The sequence below is a fragment of the Typopeltis vanoorti genome, chromosome 14 (assembly GCF_054136105.1).
Source record: "Typopeltis vanoorti isolate ZY-2024b chromosome 14, IOZ_Tvanoo_1.0, whole genome shotgun sequence".
Lineage (NCBI taxonomy): Eukaryota > Metazoa > Arthropoda > Arachnida > Uropygi > Thelyphonidae > Typopeltis > Typopeltis vanoorti.
This window is the reverse complement of record NC_143562.1, coordinates 18,676,168-18,688,801: the sequence shown is the minus strand read 5'-3', so window position 1 is coordinate 18,688,801 and position 12,634 is coordinate 18,676,168. Positions and strand designations below refer to the sequence as shown.

The following is a 12,634-nucleotide window of genomic DNA, read 5'->3' as shown; positions in this document are numbered from 1 at the left end:
GGAGTGAGAGGCGGTTTTTTTCATGCAGAGTTGTGAATGATTGGAATGCCTTGCCTGGGAGTGTGGTGTCTGCAAGGAGTTTGAGTGTGTTTAAGACATGGTATGATGAGATGTGTGTGTGTGTGATAAAAGGACCTCCCAGATGAGTCTTTGACTGCATGAGGTCTTGTTTAATAATAATAATAATTATAATTATGTTGATTTTTGCGTAGCTTCATTTGCCTGAATTCTCAATCTCATTTGTACCATCATTTGTTGTTGTTCTCCACAAGCTTTAAAAATAGTAAAAATCAAACCTGTTTCAAACACACAAATCTCCACAATCACTAAGTTATGCTAAACTATAAAACATAAACAAAACTATACCCCAAAAAATTGCAAATCCAAAGCACTACTTTACTACAAAAAGTAGTAGAGTAATGACTTTTGCTGGCCTTTCACTGACACTTTAGCACCCTCTCAAAAACTGGTTAAGTGCAGCAAAGTAACCAGCAATGCCTTAACCTTATATATATCCCTTATTATGGGGAATGCTTTCTCTCCTTTCATATAATACAACATTGTGGGAAATAAACACCATCACCAAAATATCTACTGTACCTTCATTGGCAAAAAACTCATGACCAACTCTGCCATCCACTCCACTCATTCATCTCAGAGCAAAACACTAGTTCTCAGTTCCTTGTTAACTATACTGTTACAGTCAGTTTTGCCTACAATAGTTCTTAATACCCCACCTCATCAACTTATATCCTTTCATCTAGTTCCACCTCAGCACCTACATAGTTAATGAATCTACCTGGGATGTATATCTTACTAAAGTGAACACCTAACAACTCAGCTATTTACAGGATAGATGCATGATAAATTTGTCAATACATAACAGGAGGAGAGCAAATATTCCAGAAGGAGGGGAATCACCCCTGTATATTTAGCAAGAATATGGTTAGGAGGATATGAGGTCTAGATATTTTGCTTGGTGTGTAGTGTACGAGTCGAATGTGCTACTAGAAGTGGTTATGAGTGCAACATAAAGAATGAATTTAAGGAGAGGTATCACTATTATTATTATTTTTCTGACCTCCATGAAGTCATGTGCCTCATTGTGGGAGATCAACACTAAACAACACAAAATCTATTGTAGCACTCCTTAAATTCATCCACCATGTGCACTTTTACTACCCACTCAGGCAAATGATAGGCGTTGTGTGAATAATGTTTCATTTGAACCTGCCACAATGAGTTTTGTACTTCATCAAAATAGCTGAATAATAATAATTTGGTTTATTTGTATATACATCTATATCAGGAGTTTCCATATTGTAGTATGCTATCCTCTATAAATAAACTATTATCCATTACTTGAACTGGACTTACTTTGTTGTGGTACTGCATTAGCTGGATGATGACCCTAATATCATCTGAGTAATTTTTAATTGAAATGACCCTCATTATATTAGCGGCATCTTCAGCATCAGGATCTTGGCAGTACTTATTTGCAAGCACAAGGCATGCATCAGCTTGTTCAACCTAAACGATAAAATTAATTTTGATAATTAATTTTGATATATATATATATATATATATATAAACACACACACACTATACAGGGTGACTTATAAGTCATGATGCTTTTAAAAATTAGTAATTTTTTTATTTATTAATTATTATTTTTTGTCATAATGAAATACAGAACCTAGAGATTTTTTTATTAGTTATGAAAAACCATATCAAGTAAATGCTTTCTATTTTCAGCTTCACAAAGATGGACGACCCTTTCTACAGTATGCTTCAAGACAGCTATTAATGTTTCTGGCTGAAGCACCCTAATTGCTGTATGAATGTTCTCCTACAGCTTTTCCTTCAGGTGACCCCCAAAGGAAGAAGACAGGAGCTGTCAGATTTCGAGAATGTGGTGGCTAATTAATTGTAGATTGTTGTGAAATTATCTGTTCACCAGAAATGTGCTGCCTTGGAGTTCCATTGTGGCTCTAGCAGTGTGGAAAGTAAAAATTCTCTAGGTTCTGTATTTTGTTATGACAAATGTTATGAAAATGTTTAAACTATCTGTGACTTATGGGCCATCCTATATATATATATATATATATATATACGAATGATTAATATACAAATGAAGAAGACTAACAAAAGTGCTATTCAAAGTTTCAAAATTAATTATGTAATCAAAGAATATGGAAAATAAACAATCTCTTCAAGGATATTCAAAAAAAAAACTTCATGTAGCTTCTTTATATATAGCTTGATTAGTAGCTTCCTCAAGCTGATTAGGTTCAAAGTGAAGAATCATCAAGCTTTTATGCAGGCTTGTGTTAACATCATAGTAAAGTCATATACATAGTTATATCAAATCCAAACGCAACCCCTTCTGGAAACTTTTCTTTTTGAACAAAACATATTGTTCTGACAAACACTGAGATTATCAGCATAAACAGGTTAAAAAGTACTAAGCACTGATTAACTCAAACTAAAAAAATTAAATTAAGACCATACTATTTATTTAACTGTTAAGTTATATAATTATAAAATATACTATTATTATTATTATTACTACTACCCTAAGACCTCATGGAGTCAAAGACTCATCTGGGAGGTCCTTTTATTACACACACAGCCCATCATACCGTGTCTTAAACACACTCAAACTCCTTGCAGACACCACACTCTCAGGCAAGGCATTCCAATCATTTACAGCTCTACACGAAAAAAACCTGCCTCTCACTCCTCTACTCACACCCTCTTTATACAGTTTCCAGGGATGATCTCTGGTTCTCCCCTGATCTCCCATTATTTTTTGTAGAACTTCTCCAGCATTGATCCTATAACAACCCCTTACCAACTTGTAGGTCTCTATCATATCTTCCCTCTTCCTCCTGTCCACCAGATTCTGCAAATTACATCTTCTCAATCTTTCCTCATACTTGACATTCCAGAGGTCAGAAACTACCTTAGTCAGTGCCTTTGGAACCTTTCCAACATCTCTCCATCCTTTCTGAAAACCAGGTGACCAAATCTGGGCACAATAGTCCATGTGTGGCCCAATCAAAACCTTATACAACGGAACAAGAATCTCCCTACTTTTACAAGTCAGTGTCCTCCGCATCATTACCAGAAGCCTTTGTATTGTCTTCACAATTTTGGCTATGTGTTCCCTAAATTTTAGATCCTTATCCACTATCACCCCCCAGATCTCTTATTTCCTCCACCTCCAACAATATATCCCACCAAGCATAAATTCTGCATCCCATCTTTGTTTTCCAAATTTTAAAACCTTACATTTTGCAACATTCAACTCACATCTCATTTCAATGCCTAATCACTCAATTTATTCAACTCTTCTTGTAAGGCCACAACATCTTCACTACTCTTTATGGTTCGTCCCAACTTTGCATCATCTGCAAAACAACTGAATATCTCCATCTACAAGTTAAATAGTAATGGCCCTAAAACAGACCCCTGAGGCACTCCACTAGTGACTTTCCTTTTCCTGGATATCGCACCTTCATACACAACTTGTTGATACCTATCAGATAGCCAGTCTCCAATCCAATGCACTAATCTAATATCCAACCCCATCTGCTCTAGTTTGACTGTCAACTTATCATGAGGTACTTTATCAAAATCCTTTGCGAAATCCAAGTATATTACTGTGTATCCTTCTCCTCTGTCCAAGGAAGCAGTCACTTTATTGTAATAAGTAAGTAGTGTTGTGTCGGAAAATGTGATGAGTCATCTCCTTTATCCGACCCAACATAGAGTTAACTCAGAAGGAGTGGATAAGGACATACTTGTGCCTCCAAACAGAAAATGTGCTCATTAATGACCCAAGAACATGAACTGTCTGCAGTTTGGACATTTTGTCTATATCTAAGGAAAAGGCATTTTAGGCTTGAGCCAAGTAGGAGACTGAGGCTACGAACTGTTTGTGTCTAAAGAATAATAATGTTATACTGTTAAACCTAATTGAATGTTAACTAAAATTTTGGTGGAGGATTAAGTCTAAAATATAACAAGGAGCATTGCCTCAAGAAATCTATGTCAGAGTTACTGAATTGACTTGTATATATATGTAATTAGCATGTGTGATAGTAGATTGGTTATTTAGTATATGTTGTCAGAGTCTGAGGATAGTTATATATATATAAGTGAAGGAATTTGTGTCAGTATAGAGGATTACAGTGTAGAAATTTTGGATGTGTTAAATTAAGAAAAGGGAGGGAACCCAGACTCCTTTAATTTAAGGATTAACTAACTTGTATCATTATATTTTGTGCTAAAATAAACGTATTTCTTTATGTGTAATCCAATCAGTTTGTCATGCTTTCTGTGGATTGAATTACCGCTTGGAAAATTACGAACCGTGCATAAAAGGGGAATCCACTAATAATATAAGAAACGGGACCACGACTGCATACTTCATGATCCCTGCATTTTCTTTCTAAATAATCTTGGTTAGTGTATCAGAATTTAGTTGCCGGCTGGCGCAGTCATTAAATAATATAAATTTGTCCGCAAACGAATTAACTGATAATAAGTAAAGTACTAAAATTTAATGATAACAAAAGATAAAGTTTAAGATAGGACAAATAAGAGATAAGTCGCCAACCAAAAATGTCACCAAGATATAACAGTAGATTACTAAAACATGACCTCCCTTTAGCAAATCCATGCTGTCCATCAAAGATAATATCATTGTTGTCAACTCAACTCTGGATCCTAGTTCTCACAAGCTTCTCCAACAACTTAACCACAACACCTGACACAGAGATAGGCCTATAGTTTGATGCTTGAGTTCGATCACCTCCTTTATGAAGTGGCACAATCTTGCCCTCCTTCCACTCCCTAGGAACTTGACCGAGTGGAAGACTCATATTAAAAAAATATGTCAAGGCAGGTGCCAACTCCCTGGCACATGCCTTCAGAATACGTGATGATATATTATCTAGTTCCACAGCCTTATTAACATCTAGTTTACTCAACTCTCCATACACCTCTTGCTCACTTACAGTTAGTCTCTTTTCCCCATCATCAACTGCTTTCAATCTCTCTCGCCATGAATTCACATTCACAAGATTGAAAGACCGTTATGAACTGCTCATTAAGTATCTATGATTAACAATAAAAGGGAAACTGTTTATGTGATAGAAATACATATGCTTTGGAAAGAAAAATAGCATAAAAATGGCTCTATAATTAGAAAATATCCTCTGATAACCTGCCAGATAATACTTATATCCATCCTCATAGAAACTACCTGAACTAGTCCACTCTACTGATAGCAGAAGCACATGCATGCACATATACACATATTTAGTTCTTCAAGAGAAATATACTAGACACATTATAAAAAAATATACAAAAGCTAGTTTTTTTTATTAATAATTAATATATTAATTTTTTTTTCTTCTTTATATTGTAATCTACTGTTCTTTGCACTTTCATCTTCTTGGTTTCCCTGTATAATTGGTCATTACAAATTTAAATTAACCAGGCTACCGGCCAAGATGTCTATAGACGTCAAGGTTATCATGGATGCGAAGTGCATATTAAAATTGTAATATTATATTACATTGAAATATATGATGGATACGAAGCACATGAGGATGCGTATTTGATCTATAATGGCTGGTAAGGTGGGTAACAGTTACGATCTAAATTGATATGTATATATTTTCTGCTAGTTCAGATATTATGCTCCAATTTTATAGTAAGTGATACTTTTGCTTATATATATATATATATGTAGAAAGTATTTTTACCTTGGGTATAATTATGTTAAAGATACCAAGCAATTTTAAACCTGGTTTTACTCCATTTTTCCCAAGTAAGCAAACAGACAGATATGTCAAGTTTGCGCCTGCAAGTGATGCAAGACTAGCTGATCCTACAGGTAGTGCAAGACCAAGGCAACTCGTGGTAGAAGTGGAACAAGCTCCGATCACTAATCTTAATATTTACCCTTAATGCCAAAACACATCTCCAAGAAGGGGATGTATGATGTTTTGTATTAAAGGCAAGGGGCCACTACCCAGACCTGTTTCGACCTTTTTTGAGGTCTCAACAGTGGGAGCTAGGCTAGAAATACCAAGATTTAGTAATACAGAGCTTGTATAAGTATTTTACCAAAACAAGTTGCCATAAGGTGTTTTAACCTTATTAAATAAAAATCTCAGGAGGAGATATAGATGTAGAAAGTATTTTTACCACTTGCAGGAGCAAGCTTGACATATCTGTTTGCTTACTTGGGAAAAATGGAGCAAAACCAGGTTTAAAATTGCTTGGTATCTTTAACATAATTATACCCAAGGTAAAAATACTTTCTACATCTATATCTCCTCCTGAGATTTTTATTTAATAAGGTTAAAACACCTTATGGCAACTTGTTTTGGTAAAATACTTATACAAGCTCTATATTACTAAATCTTGGTATTTCTAGCCTAGCTCCCACTGATGAGACCTCAAAAACGGTCGAAACCGGTCTGGGTAGTGGCCCCTTGCCTTTAATACAAAACATCATACATCCCCTTCTTGGAGATGTGTTTTGGCATTAAGGGTAAATATTAAGATTAGTGATCGGAGCTTGTTCCACTTCTACCACGAGTTGCCTTGGTCTTGCACTACCTGTAGGATCAGCTAGTCTTGCATCACTTGCAGGCGCAAACTTGACATATCTGTCTGTTTGCTTACTTGGGAAAAATGGAGTAAAACCAGGTTTAAAATTGCTTGGTATCTTTAACATATATATATATATTACAAAGTTTTGTAATAAAAATTTCTGCAACAATGAAGTTCGACAGAATCAACAATATTATTGTCATATTTCTTTTTCTTGTGTGGGAGAAAAACGGGTGTGGGTCGAATATCACTTTTATAATTGTATCAGGATTTGAAGGGGATAAATTGACTGTGGAAAGGGTACAGAGGCATATAACAAAGATGGTTTTAGGACTGTACAATATGAGTTATGAGGATCGACTTAGAGAATGTGGACTGCAGAGTTTGGTGGATAGAAGGAGAGGTGATATGATCGAGACTTTTAAACTATTGAGAGGCAGTTACAGGGTAGACATTGGAGAGTTCTTTCACTTGGTGGAATGGTGGGAAGTAGCGATGACAAGGGGCCATCCCTGGAAGTTACGAAAGGAGGCTGTGTGCAAGAGGGTGAGGAGTGGTTTCTTTGTGTTTCTTTGCATGGAGGGCGGTTGAACCTTGGAATGCATTCCTGAGAGAGTGGTTGGAGCAGGAACGGTCAATGGGTTCAAGGAGTTATTATTACTATTATTACTATTATTATGGGCAACTCCAGGGAGTCATTAGACTCATCGAGGGAGGCCCCAAATCATATTCATCACAACTATTTGACATTCATACAGTATCTATCATACCTCGCCTTAAACTCATTCACTGTCACAGCATCCACCACAGACTCAGGGAGCGCATTCCACTCATTCACTACTCTAAAAGTAAAGAACCCAGCTCTAACACCTTTACTAACCACACTTTTGCCCAGTTTCCATGGATGTCCCCTAGTCCTCCCACAACCAGCCCTGTTCTCAAAAATATCTTCTGAATTAATTTTATAGAAACCTTTCAGTAATTTGAATGTCTCAATCATATCTCCCCTCCTCCGCCTATCAACCAATTTTTGCAACCCACAAATCCTCAACCTGTTCTCATACGGTTCATTCCACAGACCTGCTATCATCTTGGTCACTCGCCTCTGGATCCTCTCCACCTCCTCCCCATCAAGAAGAAACCTAGGTGACCAAATCTGAGCACAGTAGTCTAGATGGGGTCTTATCAAGGCTCAATACAGAGGAACAATAACCTGCTTATCTCTGCTTGTCAACGTATCTTCAGCAACCAAGTGATTTGATGAGCTGATTTGGCCACTTTTGCAATGTGTCCCCTAAATTTCAATTCCTTATCCACCAACACTCCTAAATCTCGTGCCTCATCAATTTCCTGGAGCACGGTTCCACCAATGCAGTAAACTGCCACCAATCTTTTCACCCCAAAATGCATAACCTTACATTTTGCCACATTAAACTGACATCCATTCTCCTTAGCCCAGACCTCCAATCTATCCAAATCATCCTGCAAAATTTTGACGTCATCTGCATTCACTATTGCCCTACCCAACTTCGCATCATCTGCAAACAAATGAACTGTTCCTCTCAGATCCTTTCCTATATCATTTATGAACAAATTAAACAGCAGTGGTATGATAAGCATTGTGTTTCCTAAAAAAGACCTCCCACGATGTGTCTTTTGACTCCATTCAGGCCTGGATAATAATAATAATAATAATAATTGTATCAGATGTTATAATGGCAATAATAGTAAGAAAAAATCATTTGTACTTTCCTTTCAAAACGCAAAGAAAGAACATTGTAAATTCACCCAATGAAAAAGAAAATACTACATATTTTTCTTGTGTTATCTGATTTTTTTTCTTGTAGTACAAAGAAGAAATCTCTGCATGTAACATGGGAGAAAGCAAGAAGGAAAAAATCTATAAATTGATTATATTATAACTAATTGAGAAATCATGTCAGAAAAAATTATTTATGTAAGAGTTCTAACATCAGCAGATATAACATTTTCTTCTAGTTTAGATAAGTGACATTGTTGAAGTAGCTAAACCTTTGTTACTATTTACACTAATATAAATGGGCATGTGCCCAAAGTGATTTACGTTTGTAACAGTTGTCTTGCAAACGATTTACAAAATAAATTCTCTGAAATATCTGCAGATTGATTCTCTCTTTTATGTAAGTTGGAGCAGGAACGGTCAATGGGTTCAAGGAGTGGTGAATAGGTCTATAACCCTCCCCCTGAAAAAAAATAAGATTATGTAAAGCATATGCTCCTTTTCTTTTAAAATAATTAAAATCCCCTTTTTCAATATAATTGTATCAAATAATTTATAATTTTTCGATAATAAAAATGAAACTGATCATTATAAAGCAAGAACTTATTTTAGTATAAATACTATATCAGCCTGTAAAAGAAATGTCAGTATTTCTTTCTATGTTAGGATGTCTACTAATGAACAATTGAAAACGAAACACAACATTCTTGATCTATCTCGCACTGCAGCTTGAGGCACTTTAGTGTGACTTCTGGCTAAGTGTTCTCTCTTTTCTTTCTCAATAGCACTGAGAGTAATCTAAGCCTTTACCTCCAGCTAAAAGGATTACTATCAAGTATTTCTAAGATGTAGATTACTTCAGAAATATCAACCAGCAGCAGAGTAGAAGTAAAAATATTTAGATTATTTTAAGAAAAAGAAACAAAAATAACACTATTGAACTTTCTTTTGTGTGGTATGCATATAAACAGTTTTACATGGTGAAAATATAGCACATAGTATTTCTAAAATTTCAAATAATTTCAGCAGACAGTAGAACAGCTGATTTTAGATTGCAAATAAATAGTACAGAATTAGAAGCCTTCATGGTACAACAATATTATTGCCCGATTTCTTTTGTCAAAATGGTAAAATGAAGTAATAGATTTTGAATACTTTCTGGAAACATTTTCAAACCTGTAGAAATTTAGAGTAGTTATGTAAATGAATTCCAGATAGGATAAGGAGTGGGGAGGGTCATATTTGCTAGCAAAAGGTCATATTTATTTCAATAAATATTATTTAAAAATATAAATATGTGACATAATAATTTCAATGCAAACATTTGAAAATTTGCAAAAAAACTGTTTCTATATTGTGAGTAAAGTGAAAGAAAGTGTTAGTAATAATTAGTAATGATGTAAATTTTTCATGTAGTACTATCATATCCTGTACACCCCTTGAGGGTACATGTCAGGAATTTGATGATGATGATGATGATGATGGTAAAAGAACAACCAGTGCACCTGTTCCATTGCACTGATTTGAAGAATAAAATACAGCAAATTTACTATTACTAAATAGATTCATTGCAAAGGCTGATCGATGGTCATTTCAGGATTGATTATTTTTGCACATGTGAAATTCGTTTCAGTTTATGAAAAGAGATAATAAATCATTTTTGAGGCAAAAAAAAGGTCAAATATCTTAGGACAGTAAAGGAAATTCCAAGCAAAGCAGTACGCATAAAGACAGGTGACACAAAGGTCACTCATTAACAGTTAATCCACTAATGGCTCTAAAATAGCTGTAAAAGGATTAACGTCGGATGGAGGTAATGGCATGACTAAAAGATAGAACGCTGATGAAGTTTTGATCCATGCAAAATGCTATGGTGGTCTGGATATTTCATCCACCTCAGTCAGTAGGAAGGTTAACGGAGACAAAAAATAACAGTACAGATAATGGCATCCAGGAATGTAATAAGTATTATTATTATTATTATTATTATTACTCAGGCCTCCAAGGAGTCAAAAGACTCATCGAGGGGAGATCCCCCCCCCCTGAGAAACACAAAGTCTATTATACCACTCTTTAAACTCACTGACCGTTCTCACTCCCACCACTCCATCAGGCAATGCATTCCACGGCTCAACCACCCTCCACACAAAGAAACCACTCCTTACCCTCTTGCTCACAGTTTTCTTTCGTAACTTCCAGGGATGGCCTCTTGTCATCACTCCTTCCCGCTGTTCAACCAAGCGAAAGAACTCCCCAGTGTCAACCCTGTAACCATCTCTCAACAGTTTAAAAGTCTCAATCATATCACCTCTCCTTCTTCTATCCACCAAACTCTGCAGTCCACATTCTCTCAGCCGATCCTCATAACTATCCTTGTACAGTCCTGAAACCATCTTTGTTATCTGCCTTTGTACCTTTTCCACAGTTAATTTATCCCCTTCAAATCCTGGGGACCAAATCTGAGAACAATAGTCCAAGTGTGGTCTGATCAGAGACTTATACAACAGAATGATAACATTCTTATCTCTGCAGGTCAGTGTCCTTCTCATAATAGCAGCAATCCTCTGTGTTACCTTCACCACCTTTGCAATATGTCCCCTAAACTTCAGGTTTCTATCAATCATCAACCCCAGATCTCTTGTCTCACCAACTTCCTCCAGTATAACTCCTCCCGTAGAGTATGCAGCATCCCATCGATGTTTCCCAAACCTCAAGACCTTATATTTTGCTGCATTAAACTGACACCCCCATTCATTTGCCAATCTATCTAGCTTATTTAAATCCTCTTGCAGGGCTACCACATCTGCACTATTACTAATAATCCTTCCCAGCTTCGCATCATCCGCAATCAACTGAATATCCCCCTGCAATCCACTGGCTATGTCATTGATATAAAGGTTAAACAATATAGGTCCTAGTCTGAGCCCTGTGGGACCCCACTTGTAACCCTCTGCCTCCTGGAAACTGCTCCACCATACACAACTCTCTGATACCTATCAGACAGCCAATCCTGAATCCAGTTAACCAATCTGACATCCAGACCCATGTGCTGCAACTTAAATATCAGCTTATCATGTGGCACCCTGTCAAATGCCTTCGCCGAGTCTAAGAAAATTGCAGTATATGCCTTTCCCTCATCTAATGTTCTTGTAACTTTATTATAAAAGGCTAGCATATTGCTAAAACAAGAGCGTCCTTTCACAAATCCATGTTGATTCTCACAGATAACATTACCCTCATCTGCCCAATGCTGTATACGGTTCCTCACTACTTTCTCCAAGATCTTAACAACTACTGATGACACACAGACTGGCCTATAATTAGACACTTCCAGTCTGTTACCACCCTTATGCAATGGCACTATCTTACCTTCCTTCCATTCCCTGGGCACCTTTGCCAAAGCCAGACTTTTATTGAAAAGCCACGTTAAAGGCACTGTCAATTCCCTAGCACATTCTCTCAAAACTCGTGGTGAAATACCATCCAGTCCCACAGCTTTATGACATCCAGAGTACTCAGTATCTGAAACACACTCTCCTCCTGTACCTCCAGACCTCGTACCAGTCCTATCCCTCTAGCATTAAAACTGACTCCTCTATGATGAAATACTCCAATAAGGTGTTCATTGAACAATTCCACTATGTCCTCTGCATCAGTCATTCTATTCCCATTTTTATCCCACAATATCATTCTTCCACAGTCATTTCTCCTCCTACTGGCCACACAGCTAAAAAATTCCCTAGGATTTTCTTTGGATTTTAGGGCCAATCTCCTCTCATATTCCAGTTTCGCTTTCCTTACCACACTAGTCACTCTGCTGGCCTGTGTCTTATATTCCTCATGCATCTCTTCACCTGTCTCCTTATATCTCTTCCATAGCCTCTTTTTCGCATGCAATTCCTGTTTAATATTGTTTGTCATCCACTTTACTACAAATTGCATCCTCTTCTTTACTCGTGGTATACAACTTACCATTGCTGATAACAAATATTCTTTCACAATTTCCCAAGCACTAGTGATATCCCGGCCTTCCAATTCCTCCCTCCATGAAACTTACCGAAGTTGACGTCTAAGACTATTATAATCATCTGCTTTATAATTCCACATAAGTTCCCATCTCTTTGATACTCCTGCATGTCTATTCATTTTCCAAGTCAACACCATATGGTCACTCTCTCCAACTGGTTGGAGAGACGTCAACTCAGTTATTATCAACTCTTCTGATGCTATAACCAAATCCAA

General features: G+C 36.6%; 1 protein-coding gene and 1 pseudogene across 5 annotated transcripts in view; both read right to left on the bottom strand.

Moving 5' to 3' along the window:
* The window catches only part of slo (calcium-activated potassium channel slo), an 880,402-nt gene that overhangs the window by 634,167 nt on the left and 233,601 nt on the right, over positions 1-12,634 (bottom strand). For all 5 annotated transcript variants that reach the window (XM_090404400.1, XM_090404403.1, XM_090404399.1 and 2 more), the window contains one exon: positions 1,378-1,530. In XM_090404400.1, coding sequence (XP_090260526.1) covers positions 1,378-1,530 — 153 coding nt within the window. The remainder of the gene's footprint in view (positions 1-1,377; positions 1,531-12,634) is intronic.
* LOC150099274 (U6atac minor spliceosomal RNA) lies at positions 462-556 on the bottom strand (annotated as a pseudogene).